This window comes from Tachysurus fulvidraco, chromosome 3 (genome assembly GCF_022655615.1).
Source record: "Tachysurus fulvidraco isolate hzauxx_2018 chromosome 3, HZAU_PFXX_2.0, whole genome shotgun sequence".
Classification (NCBI taxonomy): Eukaryota; Metazoa; Chordata; class Actinopteri; order Siluriformes; family Bagridae; genus Tachysurus; species Tachysurus fulvidraco.
In genome coordinates, this window is record NC_062520.1 from 30898151 (window position 1) to 30925812 (window position 27662).

The 27662-nt window shown below is 42.7% G+C and overlaps 1 protein-coding gene across 10 annotated transcripts in view; it reads left to right on the forward strand.

Moving 5' to 3' along the window:
* The window catches only part of zgc:114120 (uncharacterized protein LOC619267 homolog), a 49498-nt gene that overhangs the window by 1960 nt on the left and 19876 nt on the right, over positions 1–27662 (forward strand). For 6 of the 10 annotated variants that reach the window (XR_007140137.1, XM_047811273.1, XM_027171616.2 and 3 more), the window contains exons 2-6: positions 12095–12309; positions 18094–18117; positions 25058–25256; positions 25913–26214; positions 26946–27643. Coding sequence is in view for 9 of the 10 variants with exons in the window: in XM_047811273.1 (XP_047667229.1) it covers positions 12121–12309; positions 18094–18117; positions 25058–25256; positions 25913–26214; positions 26946–27643 (1412 nt within the window). In the remaining variant the exon portion in view is untranslated. Of the gene's footprint in view, positions 1–12094; positions 12310–15127; positions 15458–15489; positions 15649–18093; positions 18118–25057; positions 25257–25912; positions 26215–26945; positions 27644–27662 lie in introns of those variants that run through there. The other 4 variants (XM_047811279.1, XM_047811280.1, XM_047811277.1 and 1 more) reach the window with 4 other exon arrangements.

Here is a 27662-nt window from a genome sequence, read left to right on the forward strand (position 1 = left end):
TTGAGATGCAAATCGTATTGATATGCATATTGAGATGTTTATGCACTGGAAACAACCGAGCAAAGGCGTAACTAAAACCCGATAGACTGTTACTAGTATGAGGTTACTCAGAGGATTCTACGGTTGCCAGAACTACGTTCTTTCTGCCTCGTTCTTCAAGGCTGTCATTTTTTTTTTGTAATTTGAAATAGTAAAAACGCGTCGTTGATGTGAAAAATATTTGGAGATCAAACAGAGATCATATGTTGTTAATGCGACTGTCAATGCTAGGTAGTCTGGACTAGAAAGAAATCAGCACCAGCTTCACTTCTCACTCCTTTGTACAATTTGTATTGTACATTTTAATGTATTTCAAATCATTGTTTAAACCTTATGTTGATGTCAAAGTGAAATCTCCCCTCTGCGCTTGACGAGGTCAGAAAAGGTACCGTCTCACTGAAGCGACAGGACACAGAGAGACAAACAGCAAAGGCAGTCCGGTCAACCTGTAGACCGTCGGTCATGCCCGTCCACCTGGAGCAAAACTATGAAAGAAACAATATGCCAAGGAGGGATGAAGGACAGGGAAGACGATCGGGTCGCAGACAAACAAGACGCAACAGTACGGTTGCCGATGGGAAGGGAATGGATTAGAGATAAACTGGAAGATGATCAAGATAAGAAGCAGAAAGCTTTAGAGGACTTTTTGAGATTCTTCACTGATAAAATTGAAAGTATGAGAAACAAATTGTTGACATTATCTCATGACCCAGTGTGACCTTAAGCTCTACGCTCACTACAGTGCTTTACAAATATAGGACAGGAAGAGTCAGATAAGCATATTACTACAGCTACATCGACACCATGTGTGTCCGATCACATTTTAACTAAAGTACTGAAAGAAGTGTTACATACAGCTGGTGAGCCTTTTCTAAATATTATTAACTCCTCGTTATCTTTGAGTCACATTCCTAAATACTCCAAGTTGGCAGTTACTAAACCCCTCATTAAGAAACTTAATTTAGATCCTAATGAACTATCAAAATACAGACCCATTTCAAACCTTTCATTTCTGTCCTAAAATACTAGAAAAGGTCGTGTCTCTTCAACTGTGCTCCTTCTTACAGGAGAACATATCTTTAGATAATCTCAGTCAGGTTTTAGATCCCATCATTGCACGGAAACTGCACTTGTTAAAGGTAGAAATGACTTGTTCTTAGCTTTGGACCAATGCTGCATGTCACTAGTAGTGCTAGTTGACCTTAAGGGATTAACGGACAGGCGTTAAGTTGGTTTAGATCCTACCTGTCTGATCGATACCGTTTTGTAGATATAAATGGAGAATCCTCCAGTTTATTAGTTATGGAGGTCCCCCAAGGATCGGTTTTAGGACCTCTGCTTTTCTCAATACACTGTACACGCTTCCCTTAGGAAACATCATTAGAATGCATGGGATTATTTTCCATTGTTATGCTGATGATGCCCAGCTATACATCTTATCAAAACCAGACGAAATATCTAAATTGTCTAGATTTGTCTAGAACTGAGTGCATTAAAGTGATAAACAATTGGATGACTTGTTAAATTCTGATAAGACAGAAATACTACTTATCGGTAGTACACCCATACTACAAAAACAGCCTTCTTCCACCTTAGAAATATTGCCAAGCTGAGAAACATGCTAGTTTTGAGAAACCTATGCATTCATGACCTCTAGACTGGATTATCGTTATGCATCACTAGGTGGTCTTTAATAATTCTAAAATGCAGCTGCCAGAGTTCTTACCAGGACAAGAAAGTATGACCATATCACCCCAAATTTATCATCTCTACACTGGATATCTGTTAAGTTTAGAATCAATTACAAACTGCTGCTACTTACGTACAATGCTCTTCATGGTAATTCTGAGATTACAAAACTCAGGACTTCTGATAGTTCTACTAAAGGCGGTAGAGCGTTTTCGTATTTAGCTGCCAAACTTTGGAAATGTCTTTCCGATAGTGTTCGGGGCTCAGACACACTTTCGCAGGTTAAATGTAGATTAAAGACATATCTCTTTAGTCAGGCGTATACACAAAACATCCCATAATATCGTGCTCTTTTACTGTACATCAGACCAAATGCACATTATCATCTAGTGCTCGCTAATATTATGAACAGCAGCTACGCTAATCCCTATCCACTGCTTCTCTCTTTCTACCCATCCCGAGGCATCCAGAAACTGGACCAGCGCCGGTCGTCTTCGCTGTCATTAAGATTTTGGACAACCATGTGAGGATCCTGGGACTTCTCGAGATTTACCAGCTCCAGGTGGACTCTGCTTCGTGAAGTATTCAGACATACTAAGAAGAGATGCAAACTCCATGCGGTCTTCAAGGACAACAAACTCCTCAATACGACATTTGTCGTCCTGTATATTGAATTAGCCTATGTTTATAATCACACCCTCCAGTGTCACCCAGATGAGGATGAGTCTGGTTCCTCTCAAGGTTCCTTCCTGTACCATCTAAGCGAGTTTTTCCTCACCACAGTCACCTGAGTCACCTCAGACTTGCTCATTGGGGATAAATACAAACACATTTAAATAAATCTCTAAATATTAATCTTGAATTTTTGCATCATATTTATCTTTATGTTAACTTTTCGTTTTATGTTTGTGTTCTGTAAAGCTGCTCTGAGACGATGTCCATCGTTAAAAGCACTATACAAATCATTTAGAATTTAGAAAGCCTGATGGACGTACCATATGATAAAGACGTAGGTTCGGACAGGTGGAGGAAGGACCTTGACCTGTACTCTCATATAAACTTGTCCATACTCAGGAACCACAGACAGGAACCTGCCATCTGGCTTCTCTTGGGACGTTACTTCATGGATGTAATGATATTCAGCTTAAAGGAATAAACCCGAGTTGCCATTTTATTAGGTACAAGACATAAACACGCTGCTGCCTGAAGTTAGGACCTACTTCATGTTCATTCACCACACATAGCTTCTTGACATCCTGTCTATCATCTGCTGGAGGTCATGAACTACTTTCTTAACTTTATATTCAAAGTTAAATCATTTTATTTTAAATTTTTTTCCCTTTTTGCTCCGTCCATCAGGGGTTTGGCTGGATACACCCCAGACACACAGCCAGTCCATCTGTAGTGCTATTAAGAGTCAAAAATATCTCTGCGATAAGTGTGTGTGTGTGTGTGTGTGTGTGTGTGTGTGTGTGTGTGTGTGTGTGTGTGTGTGTGTGTTGTAGTGAACATACACTTGAGGGCTCTGCTAGTGCTGGACATCTGTCATGCTGTATTCCAACCTCACAAGTTTCCAAAAAGAAAATGAGATTCGAAGCTTCAGATACCCTCAGGAAAAAAAGAGAGAGAGAGAGAGAGAGAGAGAGAGAGAGAGAGAGATCCTATCCAGATATATGATACAGAGAAAGGAATGTGCTTTTTGATCAGAATTCCCTAATGTCTCTCTCTCTCTCTCTCTCTCGCACACACACACACACACACACGCACACACACATACTCAAGATAGAGAGATGAATAAGGAGAGAGAAAGAGAAGGTGAAATGGCCAGAGGGAAAGGTTGGTGAGACAAAGAGAGAAATTTGATGGACAAGGGGAGAGAAGATGGAGAAAAAGTGATGGAGAGAAAGAACGACGGAGAGAAGTAAGCCTGACGAGAATGGAGAGAGAGAAACAGGCGGAGACAAAAGTAGGACTGTTCTGTATGACTGAATGTCAGACCAACTGAAGGTTTGTGTGTTTTTCTTCAGCTGTCTTTATTGTGCAAACTGCGTTTGGGGAGCAGGACGTGTTGGGTAATAATGTTTAGACACACACACACACACACACACACACACACACACACACACACACACACACACACACACACACACACACACACACACACACACACACACACACACACACAGTTCAGTCAGCTGGATCAGTACATACAGTGAGTGTGTGTGTGTGTGTGTGTGTGTGTGTGTGTGTGTGTGTGTGTGTGTGTGTGTGTTAATCTCAAAGTCAAAAAGGACATAGGCCACCAAAACGTGTTTTATTTATCATATTTTCTCTCTGTCTCCGTTTCTTCTTTTTCTCCACCTCTCTCTCCATCATTCCCTCTCTCCATCATCTCAGTCCGTCTTTCCACTGCTCTGTTTCTCTTCTTGTTCTCTCCATTTTCTCTCCCCATCTCGCTCTTCACCTCACCCTGCATCCATCACTTCTCCTCTCGGTCTCTCCTCCTACATGTCTTTTCCCTCCATCGCTTCTCTCTTCGCCACTTCTCTCCAAATCTCTCTGTCGGTAAATCAGCGCCTTATTGTTTTTCTTTCTCTTTCAGTTTTTTTGGAGCTTTTTCTTGGCTGATTTCTCTCAAACTATTAAATCTCTCTCTCTTTTTCTCTGATTCAATATCGAAACATTCGGGCTGTCAAAATGACAAATAATCACCCGCTTTCTTTTCTTTGATTTTCAGACGTGCGCTCTCTCTCTCTCTCCCTCACTCCCTCACTCCTCTTTTGCAGTCGCTCTTGCTTTTTCTTGATTTAACACACACACACACACACACACACACACACACACACACACACACACACACACACACACACACACTCCTTTTGATGTCAGGCAGATGTAAGGACCCTAATCTGAAAAGAGAGAGAGTGAGAGAAAAGGATGGAGAGACACACACAGAGAGAGAGATATCTCATTTCTACACTCCTCCATACCTCTTTTCAGTTTTATTTCCAGAGGCAGCTGATTGGATGTGAATGGTTGAGTGACACGTGCAGGAAGTCATGCTATTATTCACATCCTGCCTCATTATGCCCTCCTTTTGTATTGCCAGAATCAGTAGCAGCTCCAGTAACAATTATGCACCTAAAATTGATTGGCACATGGGCACTGTGTGTGTGTGTGTGTGTGTGTGTGTGTGTGTGTGTGTGTGTGTGTGAGAGATTAATTGTGTGCCTCTTGCAAAATGCCTCCACAATGATAGTTAAATACACCTACATCGGGCATAAGGAACATTCTGTAGCTTCCATGACCATATATGGTAAAGGGAAGTTGCTCGTCATCGATGTGTCGTAACTCCACAATTACTGTCATCCTTCTTAAAATGAAGTCAAAACAAATCTAGAAAATCTTTATTTTTTTAATAAATGTTAATATCTGGTGCCATTTAGAAAAACATCTCTTGTCTGATATTATTTTTCACAGGTTTGGACAAAAATATTGGCACCCCAAACATAGCAATATGTTTATCCTGTTTTCTAAAAAAAAAAAAAAAAAAAAAAAAAAAAAGGTAACCAGACTATACGCCTAAATCTTTTGGCTTGTATTTCATTCAGCTCGCTGGAGTTAACATTAGGGAGAAGATTAGTACCACTGCTACTGTAGATTTCAGCTGTAAACTGTAATTAAGTGCATGGTTTATCTTATTAATATAAGTGCTTGTCCTTGGAGGGTCTTTTTACATTAGTTTTACTCTCCCTCCAGTCAGGCAGGCAGCTTGTCATCGAGGTCAAAGGTTAAAGAGACATTTTCCTCCTCTGAGAGAGTGTATATGTGATAGAGAGAGAGAGAGAGAGAGAGGAAGGATGAGTGTTTTGTAGCCTGGGGTTGTGTGCACACATTAAGTAGTAGATAAATATCTAAAATTAAATAGCATTGATACACGATGAAGGGCGGCACGGTGGCTTAGTGGTTAACACGTTCGCCTCACACCTCCAGGGTTGGGGGTTCAATTCCCGCCTCCTCCTTGTGTGTGGAGTTTGCATGTTCTCCTCGTGCCTCGGGGGTTTCCTCCGGGTACTCCGGTTTCCTCCCCCGGTCCAAAGACATGCATGGTAGGTTGACTGGCATCTCTGGAAAATTGTCCGTAGTGTGCGAGTGTGTGTGAATGAGAGTGTGTGTGTGTGCCCTGTGATGGGTTGGCATTCCGTCCAGGGTGTATCCTGCCTCGATGCCCGATGACGCCTGAGATAGGCACAGGCTCCCCGTGACCCGAGAAGTTCAAATAAGAGGTAGAAAGCTTCTAATTAATTTTACGTTAATGATTAAATAAAACAAAATAAGGCCTTATTGGAAGATCTTGGCGGCCATCTTGGCCACGCCCCCGGGCCAGTGATTCAAGGATCGAACGAGGAGACGTCTGGAAATCCGGTGATGTTTGAAATAGAGCTTGTCAAAGCAGGAGGTTAATTACATACTATCATGTCAGAATTATTGGCACCTTTCATCAAGTTAAAGTAAAAATAAATCTAAAATTATCTTAAGCTTTACTGGTTATTTACTTAAACGAAAAAGTTTTCTCGTCTTTGAGTGATAAAGCTTTTTCCGAAAAAAAAAAAAACGCTGGTCTTAGAAATGATATATTTTCTGAGCATGCTACATAATTTCTGGTAGAGTTCAAAAGAAAAACGGAAACATAACGAGGCGTAATAAACGCACCAAAACACACAGTAGTAATGTCATACAGAGCGCTAGGGGAAGTAGTTGGAAAAACTTGGGATTCGGTCACGCGACATTTCACGTTTCATGATCGTATATCCGTCGAGTCGTTTGGTTATTAAATGGATGAGTAAAGAGCTGCTGGTGTGCAGGTGTGAACACACAAGATTGGAGCTGAATCAGGACAAACCAGCGAGTCCTGTGTGTGTCCACATCACGCTGTTTCGCCTCTGATGCCAATTAAAACCCAATTAGCCTTTAACCGACTTCCAGCGGGTTCTTCTAAGCATAGTCATAAGTGCAGATTCTATTTATTTTAAACCATACAGTGTCCACATTTCCCCTAGACTCACTATCTTATTAAGCATCTTCAACTGATGCTTTTTTGTTTGCTTGTTTTTTTTTTTTGCAGTCAAGTCCCATGTCCTTTCCTCTTCGGTGAATTCTTTCCCCTCTGTCCTCCACAAGTAATGTCTAAAAAGACTCGTCTCAGACTCTCAAGTCTTCCAATCCGCCGCGTTATTAGACTTCCCCGATTAAACCTTCAACCTGAAGATGAATTTGTTTTAAATTCAGCTATTAATTATACCAGCACTCATAATACTTCATTCCCTGTCAAGCACAGGCCCCCCCCCCCTTTTTTTCCTGAGACATTTAATGGGCCAAGGCTGTGTACACGGCAGCCATGTGGATTTATGATGGCGAAGATGTAAGCTGTCGCCGCTCTCGAGCTAAGTAACGACCTTGTTTGGGATTATGTCATATTTCCGTGTCCTCAACAGAGTCCGAAGGCCGCCATGGCATTTCTCATTACGCTTACGTGCGAGCCAAACTGCCTTATAATAAAAACCCGTCTGTCCTCTTTCCCATCACCCCGACCGTTCACTGACTATCCGGGACACGCCTCCTGTATCGGCTCTTATCGCGGCTCAACGTGTCGACTTTGTTCCTCCGAGAAGGTCACGGAGTTTTATACACGAGATAGAAACGTCCGGAGAATCTTGTGAAATCTATTTCAATTGTCTTGTGTGAAAGAAGGAAGATGGCCCGAGAATGGATAGCGGTTTGACGGCGAGACAGACAGAACGAGATATTATCCTCCCTCACTAGAATTTTTAATTTGCCACAGGAGGCTTAACCACATTTAGAAAAATCAGCCCAGAGAGACATAAATCAGGCGTCCTGTTATCATCATCACCGTCGTCGTATAAATTACACGGAACCTGACAGTGAGAAGGTGTTTACTATGGGCTGTGAATAGCAGGAGATTAGCGAGGCTTGAGTCACCTGAGACGAGAGGTTGATTAATCCAAACTTTTATTGTCGTGTTTCTGACAAACGTCGGTGTTCGTCAGGAAATGACGAGGAGAGGATTTGTCGGAGTAACGCGCCAGGGGAACATATGAAACACGGCTGCAAAGTTATTAGCGTTTCAGTGGAAATGTTTCGATGTGTTTCTTGCTTATTGGAAACTACAAGAAATTACAAAAACATAACTAATATGTATTATATGTATATCAGAACGGTTGCGTTTACATGGGTGACTCGGTTTTTTATGCTAAATGTCCTTGCAGCTGTCAATCAATGATAAGGTTCAGCAGAATGACGTTTCTGGTTCGCTATACATTAAAAAAGAAATGGATTCATTTATTTCTGCAGTCATACGATTAGAAGTCCATATATTTTTTTTTTTTAATGATGCGGCCAACCGTCTCTAATTTGTATGTAAAGGCTCGAGCATGAAATGCTGCTCTTGTCTGCCCTTCTGCTGTGAGGATGTCTGACACAGCAGGAAAATGTGTTAACATGCATATATAAACACACACACACACACACACACACACACACACACACACACACACACACACACACACACACACACACACACACACACACACACACACACACACACACACACAATTATTACCAGACTGAGCCGTAGAGATTGTCCCATTTTTTGTGATTTATTATAAAGATTAAATTGTAAATCAGCAACATACTATATATTGTTATATTGCTAATTTATGGTAACTGCCTCATGTTCATTTCCTACCGCTTATCCGAACTTCTCGGGTCACGGGGAGCCTGTGCCTATCTCAGGCGTCATCGGGCATCGAGGCAGGATACACCCTGGGCGGAGTGCCAACCCATCACAGGGCACACACACACACACACACACACACACACTCTCATTCACTCACACACTACGGACAATTTTCCAGAGATGCCAATCAAGCACGTTTGCCTCACACCTCCAGGGTTGGGGGTTCGATTCCCACCTCCACCTTGTGTGTGTGGAATTTGCATGTTCTCCCCGTGCCTCGGGGGTTTCCTCCGGGTACTCCGGTTTCCTCCCCCGGTCCAAAGACATGCATGATAGGTTGATTGGCATCTCTGGAAAATTGTCTGTAGTGTGTGTGTGTGTGTGTGTGAGTGAATGAGAGAGTGTGTGTGTGCCCTGTGATGGGTTGGCACTCCGTCCAGGGTGTATCCTGCCTCGATGCCCGATGACGCCTGAGATAGGCACAGGCTCCCCGTGACCCGAGAAGTTCGGATAAGCGGTAGGAAATGAATGAATACTGGAAAGTAGGCCAATCAATACTCATTTATCTCTCACATCTGTCACCTCGAGGAAGCAAACCCTCATCCTTCTGGAGCAAGAGATCTGCGAAATGTTTGATTATTTCGCATCGGGTGCAAATCAAGCAGCCAAAAAGCAGTTGAAACATTGTGGGACTTTCCCCCGAAGTGTTAATCATTCTCGAATTGGGATGAAGGCTGGCATAGCGATTAGTCTGTTGGATCATGCTTGATTGATTTAGGCTTCTAAACGTGTCTAAGGTGGAGAGACTTGTAACATGAAGCTCCGTATTCCTTCTTTTATTTTATTTTACTTACTAACTCCCCAGAGAAATGGCACAGCAAGTGTGTGGGTTTGATGTTTATGGGGTTGGTATGTGGCCGGTGCCAGCTGTTTATGCTCTTCTTTAACACCAATTTTCCCTGCTGTTTTCATTTGTAAAACAGAGTTTAAAGAAGTACGGTCTATCACAGTGGAGCGCACTCTGGGGGCAAAAAAAATTAAATCCCTAAATGATGCGCAGTATATTGTGGCATATATTATCAAGACGTTCCTGTGATCCAACATTTCTCAGAGAGGCTGATGTAATTTGACAAAGAGTGAGAGAAAGACAAGGCGATGGTGAAGACTGAGGCTCAGATACAGGCCTTAGAGCATGCAAATGGACATATTACAGAGGTGTTAGATAAAAGATGTAAGTTATATGTATATTAAATAAAATTCAGTTAAATGCAATCGAACTTTTATTACAGGCACGGACCCCATGGGGTTTCCTTGTGCGTTCTCCAGTTTCTTCCCACTAGTTGGATTTTTCATTCAGGGTGCATTGCAACCTTTCACCAAACAATTCCCGGGATAGGTTCCAGATCCAGGTTAGTGAAAATGAATGAATAGAAATTCATTCATTCATTCATTCATTTTCTACCGCTTGTGCCTATCTCAGGCGTCATCGGGCATCAAGGTAGGATACACTCTGGACGGAGTGCCCCAACCCTGGAGGTGTGAGGCGAACGTGGTTAGCACGTTCGCCTCACACCTCCAGGGTTGGGGGTTCGATTCCCGCCTCCGCCTTGTGTGTGTGGAGTTTGCATGTTCTTCCCGTGCCTCGGGGGTTTCCTCCGGGTACTCCGGTTTCCTCCCCCGGTCCAAAGACATGCATGGTAGGTTGTTTGGCATCTCTGGAAAATTGTCCGTAGTGTGTGTGTGTGAGTGAATGAGAGTGTGTGTGTGCCCTGTGATGGGTTGGCATTCCGTCCAGGGTGTATCCTGCCTCGATGCCCAATGACGCCTGAGATAGGCACAGGCTCCCCGTGACCCGAGAAGTTTGGATAAGCGGTAGAAAATGAATGAATGAAATATTTAGGCATCTCAGGCATCAGGCTTCAAGTATGACTTGCAGAAAAAAAACCTGTGGAATCTGGGAAGGATCCAGTACTTCCAGTTCATATATGTAGAATATGGATCCATGTGAATGAGGTTTATGGAGGCAAAACCTAGTGGCAAAGCAGACATGTTTTCACTAGAAGAAGTTCACTAACAACAAAGGACACATTTATGGCAGGGCAAGTTCAAAACACCAGAGATCTGAAATAGGCTCAAATCATAGGGACACCGAATAGGACAATAAAAACAAAATACGGATGAATTCAGATTAACGTCCTGTTATATAGCGATTCTAGAGTAAGTAATACGTAAAGGATGAAGTAGGTTAAAAGTGAAGGAAAACTGCCCTCTGGTGGTCAGGAAACTGGAGGCAATTCTGGGCAAGATGTCATACCAGGATAAACTCTGGGAGCACCTTGACCTTGATCATTATAAAACATTCACTAAAGCTGAAGAAGGTGGTGCTTTATAGTTTGATTTGGACAAGTTTATTACAAAAAAACAAAACAAAAGATTGTAAGCTAGCTAAAGGAGAAACACTGGAAATATCAACACTACATGTAGATATGCTTGTAGTGAAGTCTTGCCGTTCTTGGTTTTTGTTCCAAAGTGCGTTTTACATTAAAGATATTTTTTAACAAAGTAAATCTCGACTCGGTCACTGTGTAAGCATTTGGGTATCGATTTTGTGTCGCACTGACAAAATGAATCTGGCATGTTTTGAGTGTAAGCAAATGACTAAAAGTAACACTGAACAACAATGAAATATAAAACCCTACATGTGCGTTGCATAGTGAGCGTGTTTATTATGATTGATTTGTTTTATTCGGGGGGCATGGTGGCTTAGTGGTTAGCACGTTCGCCTCACACCTCCAGGGTCGGGGTTCGATTCCCGCCTCCGCTTTGTGTGTGTGGAGTTTGCATGTTCTCCACGTGCCTCAGGGGTTTCCTCCGGGTACTCCGGTTTTCTCCCCCGGTCCAAAGACATGCATGGTAGGTTGATTGGCATCTCTGGAAAATTGTCCATAGTGTGTGTGTGTGTGTGTGAATGAGAGAGAGTGTGTGTGCCCTGTGATGGGTTGGCACTCCGTCCAGGGTGTATCCTGCCTCGATGTCCGATGACGCCTGAGATAGGCACAGGCTCCCCGTGACCAGAGAAGTTCGGATAAGCGGTAGAAGATGAGTGAATGAATGAATGTTTTTATTCAATCTCAGTAAGGTGTCATGAGACTGACCCTAACTAATTAAGTTCGGATTGAATCTCGTCGTCGGACAGTTTCCTGCCTCGTATCTTGTTATTTTACATCGCCTCCTTTCCCCCCCTCCCTCTTCCACTCCTGCTGCCATTTTCTATATAAATCTCAAAATCTCAACAGCTCAGTAGCCTACAGCTGTATTAGCTGACGCGTGTGTGTGTATGAGTGTGCGCACGCAATACTAGAAGCATCTTCAAGATCAAACCCCCAAAGCAGAAAGATATCAGGCACGAGTAAGGAATAAAACATGACGTGCTGGTGTGATGCAGCCTGGTGCGAAGCTGAGTGACTGTTAACTGTAGTTGATTATTCTCTTTTAATAGCTTGTCCCAGAGAGTTTCATTCCTGTAACCGCACTCAAGTCTACTACTGCACGACTCTGACCTGTCCAGCTACTGTATGTGTGTGACCTTTGACCTTTTGACCCGCACAGATCTGGCCAGGTGAGACGAAGATAGGATGATACGAGGGGAGCATGGAGAATACCAACGTCAGTACCACACGCTGGGCAACGCGGCCCGCCGCTTCTCCAATCCAGACGTTGAGGCGATGGCCAAGATACATGCTGCGGATGCTGAGAGACAGCGGGGCAAATATCCACCACAGCATGCTGCTACCCTCGTCAGTGCCAACTGTTCACGCCAGCAGGTATGTACCTGTATGTGTGTGTGTGTTTGTTGCCATGAAAACATGCTAAACATGACTTGGCATGCTGTTCCAGAGAAGGAGGTATTGTCTTGAATAAATGTAAGAAAGACTGTGAGGCAGCAGATATGTGTGTGTGTGTGTGTGTGTGTGTGTGTGTGTGTGTGTGTGTGGGTGGGTGTGTAATACTGTATCTGGTAGAAGAGCTGTGTCTCGGTGTACATTTGTCATGCTGTGAATGATAAGGAATCGCAGGTAGGTGTGAAGATCTGCTTTTCCCTTTCCTTCCTATCTCTGGCAATCCCTTCCTTCCCTTTCTCTTTCTGTCTTTCACACGGTTTCCCTATGCTTCCCATTGGTGTACTTTCCTTTCTTGCCCATATCTAACCTTCCTTTCTCAGCCCCATCACATTTCCCAATTATCAGTCTATTTCCTTTACAGATCTCGAGGATCACTATCCATCTTTTCTCTTCCCTCTCTTTCACATCCCACCCTTTGCTTCCATTCTCTATACTATACTTTTTTTTAACCTCCCCGTGTTTCTCTTCCATTTGTACCCCTTCCCAAACCTACTCTTCCTAGCCTCTTACTTCAACGTTCACTTCACATCTATCTGTCCGTTCCCTTGATTTTTACCTTGTCCTTCTTTCCCTTCCCTTCATGTTTCTCACCTGTCTTTCATTTCATTCATAGTCTTCCTTTCCTGGTTCCTTTTTTTGATATTCCCTCTCTATAAACCCCCCCCTCCCATCACATTTCTCATCTGTCCTTGCGTTATATTCTCTTCATATCCAATTTCTTTCCCTGTTCCATCTGCTTGCCTTCTTAATAATTTCAGAAGAAACAAGTTCTCTTAAAAACAAGAGAATTTCATTCACTTCGCATTCCTTCACTATCCTTCCATTCCGTTTACTACACATACAGTATCCCAACCCTTCCCTAACCTTTCCTTTAATCTCCACCCCTTCCTTATGCTGTCCTTTAATCCCATTCCTTCCATATCCCTTCTTCATCATGTTCTTATCTTTGCATTCATTCTTAATGGATCCCACCCATGGATCCCTACCCTAGATAGATCCCCAAATCCCCCTCCAAAGTCTCAGGTCAGGTGTTGAATACTCCAGTCAAATTTTATGTAAATCTGTATAATTCCAGAATGGAACTACTTTTTTCATGGGAAGGAATCTGTGATCTTATTCGGTCTAATGTCCGACATATACCATAAATCTGAATCATTTTGTGCCATATTGCCCCATGAGAATACCAGCATCAGGAAGATGCTCATGTCTACCTCATGTCTACCTCATGTCTACCTCAGCTACTATTAATGTTAGGGGTAATTTAATCTTTCCTGTTTAGTTACAGAGAATGTTCTCAATACAGGAAAATAGGTATTGAGTGAAAACACTAGAGCAGGAGAGTCAAACTCAAACTCACAGTGGGCCAAAATATAAAACTGAGATAAAGTCACGGGCCAAACTGAATATTTATTGAAAAATTAACTGATCTGTAATGTTCAACCTTTTTTATATGGAAACAAACTTTAGTTTTGCTTAAACACAGGATTTGGAACAACTCCCGAGTTCTTTCCCCCGAGTCGATAACTCCTGAGCTAAACGCTGTTACTACACAAAACGCGGTTGTAGCTGCCTCTCTACATTACTACGATAGAAAAGAGGTGTTATTTGTGTAGTAACAGAGTTTAGCTCAGGAGTTATTGACTCGGGAAACTCCAACCTGTAAATATGTGGCCAACTTCCTGCTCCTTCAGTTCTCTCCAGCGCTGGAAAGCTGATCCTATATTAACACGTCCTACTTCTCGTCCTTATCGTAAGTCTTTTTCTCTTTCTTTCTTTGTTTTTATCCTCCATGTCAATGTTAAATCCGCTTTCTGCTAATGTCACACACACGCACCGAACACTCTCTCTGTCCATATCGACAAGCCCCGCCCCTTTCTGCTAATTGGCTACACGTTTGTTTTGATTTTTGTTTATTATTCGGCCAGAATCAGTTTTCTGAAGCAGTTCTCAAAAATCGGAGACCCTGCCTTTAATGACTGTCAACAGAGAATGAGGGGTGCTTGTTGTTCGTGACTACGCGTCAATACAGTGGCAAGGCATTCTGGGATTTGTAGTATTAGTGGAGTATGCGGCTAGCCAGCTGTAATGCACATTTGATATGATCTCATGGGCCAAATATAATTACACCGCGGGCCAGAGTTTGACACCCCTGCACTAGAGTATTTCTTTACCTTCAAGTGATTGTTACCACCATGTACCCAACTCTAACTCCTTCAGACATGAAGGACGGGCAGAAATTGATACAAACTCCATTCAGCTACTCAGAAAAGAGAGATGCAGGTGACTTGATGGTGACCCATGTCTTCACATCTGTTCCTTCAAGTCTTTTCTCCAATTTTCTCCAAAAGTGTGTACAAATCTCTTCTGTCTAACCCCACCCATGAAGATTATGAACTCATTTGCATAAAATGCAAATCCTCTACTTTTGCAGCACAGCTGATTCTTTTACCTTTTCTTCTATAATTTTTCTCTTTTGCCATCTCCTTTGTTTCCCATGTCACTTTCTCTGAGCAGGTTTCCCCCCCCCCCAACTATTTTCTCTATTTTTAATCCCCTGTGCTCTTTCCTTTCCTTCATTTCTGTTTGTACTATCTGTTTGTACTCCTCTGTTAGCAACAGAAATGGGAAAAGAGGGGTGGGGAGGTGTTGGAGGCAGGTGGAGTCGGATGTTTCCACGGCAACCTGGCGCCCATATATGGCGATTGAAAAGATCACATGGTGAGAACCGGCAAGGTGGAGAACGACAGAGACATAGAGAAAGAGAGAAGAGGTTATAATCAGGGAAAGATCAGGAAAGGGACAGCGGGTGTCCATAATGGTTGAGAAGGCAGAGAGTTAAAGTGAATGAGTGAGTGAGAGGGAAAGGGTGAAAGGGGGGGAGAGAGAGAGAGAGAGAGAGAGAGAGAGAGAGAGAGAGAGAGAGAGAGAGAGAGAAACAGAAAGCTCCAGAGGCAGGGGATTTTCTGTGATCTGCAGCCTGGAAACGGAGAGCCGGATGGATAGACAGAGGGAGAAGGAGGAGAGGAGGGGTGGAAGGAGGCACAGGAGGGAAGAGGATTAATTAGCAATGGTATGTTACGTTTATTAATCGATGAAGACATGAACAATTTGCGCTGAACAAACATAGAAAGAGAGAGAGAGAGAGAGAGAGAGAGAGAGAGAGAGAGCAAGAGATTGTCTGATTAACTGGTTTGTGTTTTGGATAAGGTGGAGGATGATGTTCATCTAACCAGGTGAGAAGGTGGACGCTGATACAGAAAGGTGTGTGTGTGTGTGTGCACATGCGTGTGTATGTGTGTGTGCGCATGTGTTACGTTGTGTTTTGTTTATAGCATCGCAGGTCGGCTAGTGGCTAGAGTGTTGTCATCGTAATATCGTGTTGTGGGGCATGAGGTGGGCAGCAGGTGTGGCTGGAAAGCCTGCCGCAGTATGTATGAGTGTGTGTGTGTGTGTGAGAGAGAGAGAGTGTGTGTCTTATAGAGCGGAACATACAGAGACAGCCACAGAGAGAAATATTTTTGAGGGGCATGCTGGACAGATATATAAAGACATGAAAATGTGTGTGTGTGTGTGTGTGTGTGTGTGTGTGTGTGTATGCCAGAGAAAGAGAGGGCAGAATGGGTGGACACATAAGCCTGCTTGGCATGCAGACTGTGTCGCAATTTTATCCCTCAACTCTGTTTCCTGATTTCTTACACACACACACACACACACACACACACACACGGATTTGGTTGTGATGACACTGTTCCAACAGGATTGAGATTTTCACCTAAAGGATATTTTCTACAACAGACCTTTTTCAAACCAGTAACTAATCTGTCTCAAAATATCTCACGTTATTATCTTCCCAAATAACAGGCTTAATATAAAGTACACTAATGCTGTAATCTCATTTTGAAGAACAGACTCCTTCTTCAAAGTTTGTGAAGCAGTGCTTAATTAAGGAAAATGCTATTCAGGTTATTCTGGATATTTTAGATATTTAACCGTTCTGGTAGCAAGATATATAAATAAATAGAGTAAAAGTCAAAAGCTGTAGCATTAGCATAGTCGGATGCGCCCTAAGCGGCCAACGATGTGTTCATAAACGTAAAAATAGGTTCTTACAGACCAAGTCAGATTTCCAGCAAGATTCAATGGTGTAAAACGCCAAGAAACGCCTACTTTCACAGGAATAGGTCACATTTGGCTGACATTGCAAACTCTCTCAACAACTATCGTGTTTATAAATTCACTTATCGCTGTTAAAGACGGAATTCAAAATAAAACCAGTGTTTGTTTTGTCTGAGTAACTGTTTTGGCACACAGCTTGAAGAAAACACAGCTCTGTCCCCCATAACCAGGTTTCTTTCTTGTTAGTCTCACTATAATAGCTTTACAGTAGTTCTGTAATAATCCGAAGGTTTAAAGCTTTGAACAGTGAAGTAAAATAGCATGAAATGTTAAAAAAAAAATAAAGAGAGCGAGATGAAACATTTATTGGTTAAGTTTAAACCTAAATGAATAGCTACTGTAGTTATTTACCTACACAGGAGACTGAGAATGAAACCGAGCTATTACTATTACAGGAAGCTTACTTAATATCAAGCTTTAAGCTTTAAGGTAAACAAACAGGTGTATGATTGTTAACCAAGACTGCAGAAGAAGCGCCGTCGACAAAATGCCAGCAGGTCCTTTGGTTTAAAATAATAAATAATTTACAGCCATTGTGAGGTGACAGAATGTTTTACTAACCGGAGCATGATGTGACAGTTTTGTGTTTTATTATGACTGTATGACTTTTATTTTGTTCAGTTTACACATACCTGCGTGTTCTTGTTAGCCAGATCATGTTTCAGATGCTGTGTAGCAAATGTAGCATGGTATTGTTAGAACGTTGCAGTCTCGTGCACAACCATGAAGCTACTCGCTAAATTTAAAAATTTATTTGCTTCTTGATGAACCTACTGTGAATAACAAACCGCCAGTCCCAGGTGTTAGAGCTACTGATTTGTCATGGTTTGTAAGGTTTTAGTGAAGGTGTGTGTGTGTGTGTGTCTGTGTGTATTGGAGGTGGTGCTGGTGCTGCGTGCTTGTTGGTTTAGGTCTAATTCACCTACAGGCCCATTTGCCTGAGGTATATGTTCAAATGACTAGATCTCTGCGTTTCTTTTTCTCATCTTTCTGTGTGTGTGTGTGTGTGTGTGTGTATGTGTGTGTGTGTGTGTGTGGGAGAGAGAGCTAGAGAGAGAGAGAGAGACAGAGACAGAGATGTCCGGATGCACTGCAATTAGCCTTTATAATAAAAGCCAGCAGCCATTAACACCATCTGTCTATGTGTCTAATATTCAACAGAGTGTGTTATCTTTGAGTATAGCGTGTGTGTTTGTGTGTGTGTGTTTTCACCTGTATGATGTGTGATCGCGAGAATCATAATAAAGATTGGGTGAGAATGGGTCAGTTTTATTTGCTAAATTGTTAAAAGATTCTCTCTCTCTCTCTCTCTCTCTCTCTCTCTCTCTCTCTCTCTCTCTCTCTCTCTCCCTCTCCCTCGTGTTTTCTTGTCTCATTCTTCCTCTCAAATAGTGACTCCGTTGTCTAGGACAAGACAAGATGTTTGTTTAAATAAATGTGCAAAGTTTAAAGTCTCTCTCTCTCTCTCTCTCTCTCTCTCTCTCTCTCTCTCTCTCTCTCTCTCTCTCTCTCTCTCTCTCTTTGTCTTAGCAACCACATTACTGGAGCTTTAAGGTCAGTACTGAAAATTTAATAGATTTATTTCCTGTTTAATTTTGTTTATTCTATATTTTATTTTCTTTATAATTACTGATTTTTAATAACAGTGTTTTTGCTTCCTAAAGTTGATCCTTTTCCAGTATCTGATTGTTGTTAACTGATTATTGTTGATCATCTTTCAATAACATGGACCACAATTCTATTCACACTGAATGATGAAAAATGTTTGACGGGATCAATAATTCAAATCGAGTTAGAGACAAACAGACTGGCATTATCATTACCACAGGTGTACAGACACACACACACACACACACACACACACACACACACACACACACACACGCACACACATCCTGGATTATTCATTTTGTAATATATTCAGTAATCACTCCCGTGTTTGTTATACCATTACATCAGAGGTAGATTGTAAGCAGCACTACAGTTCATTTAGCCGATAAGTTTAGAGCATGAATTATCCCGCAGTTAGAGAGCAGAGGCAAAGTCGAGTCGCCGAATATACAGGGAGGGTCTGATGATGGAGCCTCGTACACACACACACACACACACTGTACAGCGCTGATCATTTAGCTCCACATAGAAATGGTTGCTAGGTTACTTCATTAGAATATTAGAAAAGACTTTGTATCTTCTAAATATACTCTCAAGGAAGATTAGAATTTCTTAAATAAATGTGTGAGAAGGTCACGGTATGATGAACAGCGATGTGTCAATGTTATGCAATCTCATTAGTAAAACTGTAGATATTTCAACTGATGATACTCAACTAGATAAAAACCTTGAACTAGCTAATTTACAAAGAATTATCTAGCTAGCTACTTTATCTAAATTGTATAACTTTACTAGCTAATTCACAAAACGTAAAGTTTACTTAAGGCAATGTTGTCATGACTCAGCCCGGACTTTGGCCACGTGCATGTGTTTACGTTACTCGTCACGTGTCTGGCCCGCCTTCGTCTGCTCCTCCCTGTCTTCACACCTGTTTCCTATTGTGATTACCCTGTCTGTTTAACTGTGCCGCGTTGCCTTGTGCAGTGCGGGTTCTACATTCACAAAAGTAACTAGCTAGCTGATTTATAAAATGTGTCCAGCTAGCTAATTTAATTTACTAACTATTTTTCAACCATCCAGATAAACAATGGATTTCTGTTTTCGGGGAAAAAAATCCTATTAAGTAAACAAGGAACTTTAACAATCCGAAGGACCTTTTGAAAAAGCGTTTATTCCCTCATAATGGTTTAACTGATGAGAAGTATATTATCCTGTATGAATTTGATTGCTTTCTAATGGGATTTAAACTTGTCTCACAGGAGCATAGGGATCTTTCACGATGACCTTGTGGTAACAAGCTGTGGTTTAATTGCGCGTTATGATTCCTGCCTCTGTATCCTGCTGCCTGCAACAACAAAAAAAACAACAACCAAGGAAGCACTGATAAACAGAATTTTCAAGTACCTCATTAAACGTAGAGATATCACAATTTAGCTAATTCTACCCCGAGTGGATAGTCGAGTTGAGGACAGAAGAAAATGCTAGCAGTAACTAACTTGCTGTATAGACTAAAAAATTGATAATGTTGCCAAATTTTTGTGGTCAATGGTGCAGTGATTTAATGAAAACCATTATACAAGTCTGGATTTTGCCAACTAGTATCCCTGCATATCAGTCATAGCTACACAAGAGTTAATGATTATAGAATTTGGCTAAAAGGTGTCACCTGACATCACAAACATTTGTGCTTGTTGATTATCCCTTTTCAGATTTAGTCCCCATTTGATGTTGAAATAGCTCCCATCTTCTGAAGGTTTTCCACTAGATTTTTGAAGATGTTTATGGAGATTTAGGGCTTTCAGGCATTGATGACAGGTGAGGAGGTCTGGGGTGCAGTCAGTGTTCCAGTTCATCCAAACGTGTTTAGTAAGCTTGGGTCTCAGGGGCACGGTGGCTTAGTGGTTAGCACGTTTGCCTCATACCTCCAGGATCGGGGTTCGATTCCCGCCTCCGCCTTGTGTGTGCAGAGTTTGCATGTTCTCCCCGTGCCTCGGGGTTGCCTCCGGGTACTCTGGTTTCCTCCCCCGGTCCAAAGACATGCATGGTAGGTTGATTGGCATCTCTGGAAAATTGTCCGTAGTGTGTGAGTGAATGAGAGTGTGTGTGCCCTGTGATGGGTTGGCACTACGTCCAGGGTGTATCCTGCCTCGATGCCCGAAGTTCTTGCTCTCAAACCTAGTCATGCCATGCCTTCATGGAGATGGCTTGGTGCATAGGTACATTGTCACTAGGTGCTGAAACTGTCCATAAACTTTTGACCAAATTTTGTTATTTGCTTGGTGAAATCTTTCATGAACAGTTTGCTTGAACTATACTTTTACTGCCCGTGATCTTAAATGGCTTGATGCTTGTTTCTGGTCTGAGGTGGCCGATTTAGTACTGCTTTGCCCATCTGTCTTCTGCTTGAAGTGGGCTTTAATTGTGTTTGCAAAGCGTTTAGGGAGTTATTATCATGCTGGAAGAACGTTTTTACCACTCGGTTATTCTCCCAAAGGTACCGCTCGACGAAACAAAATCTGTTTCTATATCCACAGCATTCATCATCTGACTGATTTGCACCACATTTCCTGCTTCTCTATAACTTTCAGAAATGCACTCCGTACCATGACAGCTGCCATAGAAACTTGCAAACTTATATGTCTCATAGGCGCTTCTCCTGACAAAATTGGATCTCACCTCTATAAGATATAAGCTTTTCGATCACATAAGCTTTATGATCTTGAACATGCTGCAACCCAGACTCTAAGATTATTTCTTCAAGACTTGTACTCAGTGATAGAACTTTGGCAGCTGCTTTGAATTTGTTTTGATTGAATCCTTTCTGGGGGGCACGGTGGATTAGTGGTTAGCACGTTTGCCTCACATCTCCAGGGTTGGGGGTTCGATTCCCGCCTCCGCCTTGTGTGTGTGGATTTTGCATGTTCTCCCCGTGTCTCGGGGGATTCCTCCGGGTACTCCGGTTTCCTCCCCCGGTCCAAAGACATGCATGGTAGGTTGATTGGCATCTATGGAAAATTGTCCGTAGTGTGTGAGTGTGTGAGTGAATGAGAGTGTGTGTGTGTGCCCTGTGATGGGTTGGCACTCCGTCCAGGGTGTATCCTGCCTCGATGCCCGATGACGCCTGAGATGGGCACAGGCTCCCCGTGACCCGAGAAGTTCGGATAAGCGGTAGAAAATGAATGAATGAATCCTTTCTGTCTCTAACAGGAAATTACTTTTTAATATCAATCATTAAGTAGTTTTCATGTGTTTTTTATATTTAAAATCTGGAAAATCTCCTAATTCTACAATAGACTTATTATTTACTATCACTTGGCAATCTAGAGTGGACAGAGTTTTATCAGCTGCCTTTCTATTAGAAATTTCTCTCTAATTTGTGAAACCGCTGGGAGTTCCCCAAGGAGTGGTGGGGAGCCAAAACAGTGCACTTCTATACAACCATCCTGGAAGTGGAGAGGGAAGCAGATGGCCATTCAGATACATGACCTGCTCCATCTGGGTTAGTGCCCCAAATATGGAACGTCTGGTAAGAGGAAGTGCTTCAGTTTCCCACAAAGCAGTTCCAGGAAATGTAGAACAGCACCCATGGTACTCTGTAATCTAACCATACACCTTGCCATACTGCTGTAAGGCTGAGCAGGGACCAGTTTTTCTTCCCTCAGCTTTTTGATGACAAGATCTTCTAGACTGCCTATTCAACAAACCTCAGCTTCAAGATCTCTCGCTCACTGTAGTTTTTGTACTCTCTTTTCAAAACAACGAAAAGCTGGAGGGCAAATACCTGTACCTACAGGAAAATCTTTGCTTCTGAGTTCTGACCACTTGATTTGTACAGGTTGAGCCTTCTGGTTGAACACAGGAAAATATACTTTAAAAAGCAGGAGCAGTTTGTAGACCAGAATAGTAGAACTTAGTATGCCTTTTCATGGATAACTGTATTGTTGCAGGGGGGCACGGTGTCTTAGTGGTTAGCATGTTCGCCTCACACCTCCAGGGTTGGGGGTTCGATTCCCGCCTCCGCCTTGTGTGTGTGGAGTTTGCATGTTCTCCCCGTGCCTCGGGGGTTTCCTCCGGGTACTCCGGTTTCCTCCCCCGGTCCAAAGACATGCATGGTAGGTTGATTGGCATCTCTGGAAAAATTGTTCGTAGTGTGTGTGTGTGTGTGTGAGTGAATGAGAGTGTGTGTGCCATTCGATGGGTTGGCACTCCGTCCAGGGTGTATCCTGCCTCAATGCACATTGACGCCTGAGATAGGCACAGGCTCCCCGTGACCCGCGAAGTTCAGATAAGCGGTAGGAAATGAATAAATGAATGAATGTATTGTTGCACACCTAAGCTGCATTTAGCAATGAGTTTCAGCTGATGGAATGATGGCTATACATTGAAACCCTACAAACCCTAGAAGTTTAGAGTTGACAATGGGCATGACCTTCATCATTCATTCATTCATTCATTCATTCTACAGTAACCAGTTTATCCTGGTCAATGTTGCATTGGTTCGGGGACCATAGAGCTGATGCGGGTACCTACAGTGACAGGCATGACATTCTGTCAAAATCTAGGCGTTTGTTTTATACAGGGTTTGTTGTTTATATCGAAGCTTCACTTTGATGATTCCTTTCTCAAATGAGGTTTCCACAAACTTAAGAAAGTGCTTTTTTCCACGAACGCAAGAGTTTTTTTCTGCAGTCTCCAGTGGTTTCCACCAGCTATGTGCTGTCAATTATACTCTGATGGCTTGCGCTGAGAGGACTGTTGCTAAGGTAACATCAAAGCAGTTAAAGAGTGAAGAGTCTAGACCAGTAATGAGAAGTAAAGTCTCACGAGTCTCTTCTGTTTGCTGAATTTCTGCCACTGTTATTTGATATGCACTCGTCGGACAATACGGTTTGCAAACGTTCGTCAGATTCACTGTGTAATCAAGCATGCTTGTGTTTCGCCTGCTAGCAGTGGTGTCATTAGAGGTTTTTGGATAGGGGGTCTTTATTAGGGTGCCTTGGGGATGTGTTCCCACAGTAAGGATTAAATAAATGGCCCAAAGAGGACTGTTCATTATAAATGTTAAGAATAGCGATAGGCAAACCATACAGTAATAGTTTGAAGGGTGGTGATATTAAATCAGGTAAAAACCACACACCTATCTGTATTGAACATACTTAACAACAATTATTAAGAAGTCTTCTGTCTGTACTGTTACTTTTTATTTCAGTCTCTAAGGAAGTTTTTGATCAAACTTGAAAAATCTTTCTTAGTATATTGTAAAATAGACACGTTGTCTGCACCGTAAGCAAACACTGCAAGCTCGTTAACGGCTTGTTACCCTTTAATGCCCCTTTTCCACCGGAAAGAACCGGGTGCTGGTTCAGAGCTAGCGCTAATGCTGGTTCAAAGTTGGGCAACAACCAATGAAAAAAAAAAACATATTAGCGAGGGTATTTTCGATGGCCGTTTTGAACAAAACCTCAACACGGGAAAAGCTTGACTCTGGAGGGGACATTGTCCTCAATCATGACCCTAAAAATGTCTGGGCTTGTGCCGAACTGTATTATATATGGGAGCAACATTACACATGATAAAGGGGAACAAAAAGGCAACAAACACTTACAATAAACACCAGCAGTCATAATCTCTCTCTCTCTCTCTCTCTCTCTCTCTCTCTCTCTCTCTCTCTCTCTCTCTCTCTCTCTCTCTCTCTCTCTCTCTCACACACACACACACACACATGGGGTGGTGGTGGTGGGGCTTTGTGCTTTCCTGCCACCATTCAGTGGTTCATTAAAGCACACTAAAATGTGTATTGCATTATGCATTTGGATAACACTAGTGTCATCTCTTCATTTAAACACCATTTAACTGTAATAACTTGGTGTAATCATTTATTAATGCACACTAAAACAGATCGCATCCAGAGAGCAGGAGTTGAATTCGGAATTGGTGACATGCCAAGATGTTTTGTAAAGCTGTCTGGGTTCCAGACCGTGATGTAATTTATGTAGTTTTACATTTGCATGGTCATATTTAACATCATCTTAACCTGGAGTTGTAAAAACAGTATGTCTTTGAGATGTAATGCAGCCTGAAGCTTCATAACCAGACCCATATACAGTAAATGACATCCTGGCTGCGCTACTGATCCACAAACACACTGCATCAGCATTAGTAGGTATTGTCTCTCATCATTATTGGTGTGTTGATCATTACATCATGAGGTCAATTAATTGGTTCTTTATTTAACTCTGTTGTCCTACTTTAACTTCTTTGTGGGTGTGTTTGTGTGTGGGGGTGGGGGTGGCGGTGCTACGGTAGAATTCAGACCATCTTAGTCCTACGCATAAAAAAAAATAAAACAGACTCTAAAGTTGGTTAGACAGTGTGTGTGTGTGTGTGTGTGTGTGTGTGTGTGTGTGTTTTATAAAATGTGTGAGAAAGCCTTTGTACGTTTTATCCTCATTAGTTCTTCATCACTCACCAACAGTGTCAAAGCGCAACGCTTGCACACGCGCACACACACCAAGTTATTTCTTGATGGTCTGCCACCTTCCCATAAGGCATCATTGTTGAGTTGTGCACATCTGTTACTACAGTGCAGCTAATTAAAGTACTGTGCACTACCGAGAAGCCATTTTACTTCACCAGTTTGTAAGAGCCAGGGCACAACTTCACTCTCTTAATGTTTCCTGTTCAATAATAGAATTGCAAGTGGGCTATTTAAACCAAACAGCACTGTGTAAATGTTACTTTAGGAAATTCAGTTAATAAGACTGATTAAAAAAAATCTGCCAGATGATCTACGTTTTTTTTTTTTGTTTTAATCAAGAGAATATGGTATGTGATGTATACTGTAGTAAATGGGGTTTCATGACGTTTCTGTTCTTCTGTGTAGGCGAGGACTCCGCGTGCCAGCAGTGGAGGTCATCAGTCTCTTGCTGATCAGGGAGGAGGCCGGTCGTTATACGCCTCGGCAGAGAATCTAGAGACCATGGGCGACGCTGATCTTGCTCTTGGCTTCAGCCGCTCCAACCGCCTCCGACAGAGCCTGCCGCTTGCCCGCTCTCCCAGCCAGAACAAGTTCCGCCCACCAGGTACAACTCCGCCCACACCTACTTGTATACACTCACAGAACATACAGACATCCACTAGGGTCCTTTCCGATGTGATGAATCCTACATAGGGCATTTTGAAGGGGGACTACATACAAATGATTTAGCGGTTCACAGTGAAGTGATGAGAGAGACCCTTCAAACGATGGATACTGTATGAAAAAAATGGCTGCAACGACTTGCAACACCATGCCACATTTTCCAAACATCATCCAACAACAAATGAGCTTCGCCTACATGAGTTCCGGTGGAGTATTTTAAAGGAGACTGCCTTGTTGAGTGCATTTATTACTGCATCACATTTCAGAACTTTTGACTTCCAAAGCTGTAAAGACACAAAATATTCTCATACCCAGTCAGCACCGGAGCCCCATTTCAGCGTTGCTGTAGGTCTCGGAGGGGAGGTGCGCTAAGAAGTGAGATTTGCATTTTTGTTAAACTGCAATTTTTGTCTCCCTGCAGAAAGCTTGAAGCTCTCCCATAAGAATTGCCCTGAAGTCAAATATGATGCGCTGCACAAATTCAAAGGCGCTCACAAAATGGTGCTAATCGACTGGTTGACTTTTCCCCTCCCTCTCCGTTCTAAATCTTACTCCTTACCTATTCCTCGCTTTCTCTATCTATCCATCCCTCCTCAGGCGTTTTGTTCCTGCAGTTTGGCGATGAGACACGGCGTGTTCACCTCAGCCACGAGCTGAGCAGCATGGAGACACTGCATGCACTGATTGTGCACGTCTTCCCTCAGCAGCTGAACATGAGTGCACTCCGCTCGCCCGCTACCGCCATCCTCATCAAGGACGAGGCGCGCAACGTCTTCTACGAGCTGGATGACCCTCGCCGGATCCACGACCGCTGCGTCCTGAAGATCTACTGCCGAGATGGCGCGTTCACCACTCACCACCACGCGCATCATGGCCACGTCACTAACGGAGACCTGAGGGTGAGCTTCCATAAGACTGAAAACACGTTATATTATTGAAGAACATCCTGGAGGCTAAATTCACATATAGAACTGAAAAATATCTGAATCAACTGTTCACACAGAATCCAGTACACATAAAAAAACTACATTTATTTTAAAAACAAACAATGGGGAAAAAGCAATGACAAGCAATTCAGTTTCGTTCACATTCAAGTACTAGTTAAATTTATTTAAATGTGGGAAATATTTAATTATTCTGAATTTTTTTGTGCTTACACAAAAAAAAAACCTAATTCCATTTTACTAAAAATTTATATTAAAATTATGAATTTAAAATGAAATTAAAATTATGCAATCCAAAAATTGTCTTATGACATGCATTTGTTTCTATTACCAAACTAATACATTTCTGTAGATACATTGTTTTGTTGATGCTTCTGTGATCAGTTAAAACAAACTTTCTTCACTAAAAAAGGTCTTTTAGAGAACTAATTTAAAATGTTTATAAAACTATTCATTTCTTTAAAACAGACAAAATAATTAATATTACAAGTATATAATTATCAACAAGTATAAATGACATCACAGCCCTGCCCACTTGTTTTCAATTTGTTTACAAGACTCCTGAGGAGACGCAAGAAATCAGAGTACAAGAGTACATTATATTATAAGAGTATATTATATACCTGTGGATTTATGTATAAATTTATTTGTGCCCTTTTCTTGCCTCTGCCGCCTCCATGCACCAGAGGGAGCTAGCGTACACATCGCGTGAATCTTCTCCCACTCGCCGCTTGAACCCTTCATCGTCCTCTCCGTCGGCTTCCCCGTCCCGCCCACACTCCCGCCTTGCTTATGCATCTGTTCGGCCTTCGTCGTACGCTGGTCCACCCCCTTCCCCTCAGCCCCACCCTTACCAGCACCAGAACCCCAACCATCCTGCCTTCTGCCCCTCCCCCAGTGCCATCCTGGAGCGACGTGACGTCAGACCGGACGAGGAGGCACCAGCATCACCATCAAAGAGCGTGGTGCTCCTAAAGAACGAGGCGGCGTATGCCGATCCGTATGCACTCGTCCATGGTGTGGCTTCAGCCCAGTCACTTGCTTTCCGACGTGGTTCGCTGCGGTCCCTGAGTCCTTATTCAGCAGCTGCTCTGCATTGCGAACTAGACGCTGCCCTCTACAGACCTGGAGGGCCACTTTATGGAGAGCCTTATGGCCCGATGGGCTTCCGAACTTTACCACCTGCATCACCACAGAAGCTGGAGCCGTACAGGGGTCACTCGGGTCGGGGATCACCGGGAAGGCAAGGCTTTCGAAAAGATGGGGCGGTGTACGTTGAGGGTCATAAAGCACGAGTCGGGGGCCCTCTGCTAGACCAGATGTGTGTGATGGGTGGAGCAGGTGGGGAGGGAGTGGCACTGGCAGGATATGAAACCGACACGAGGCAAGTTTGAATCATTTTG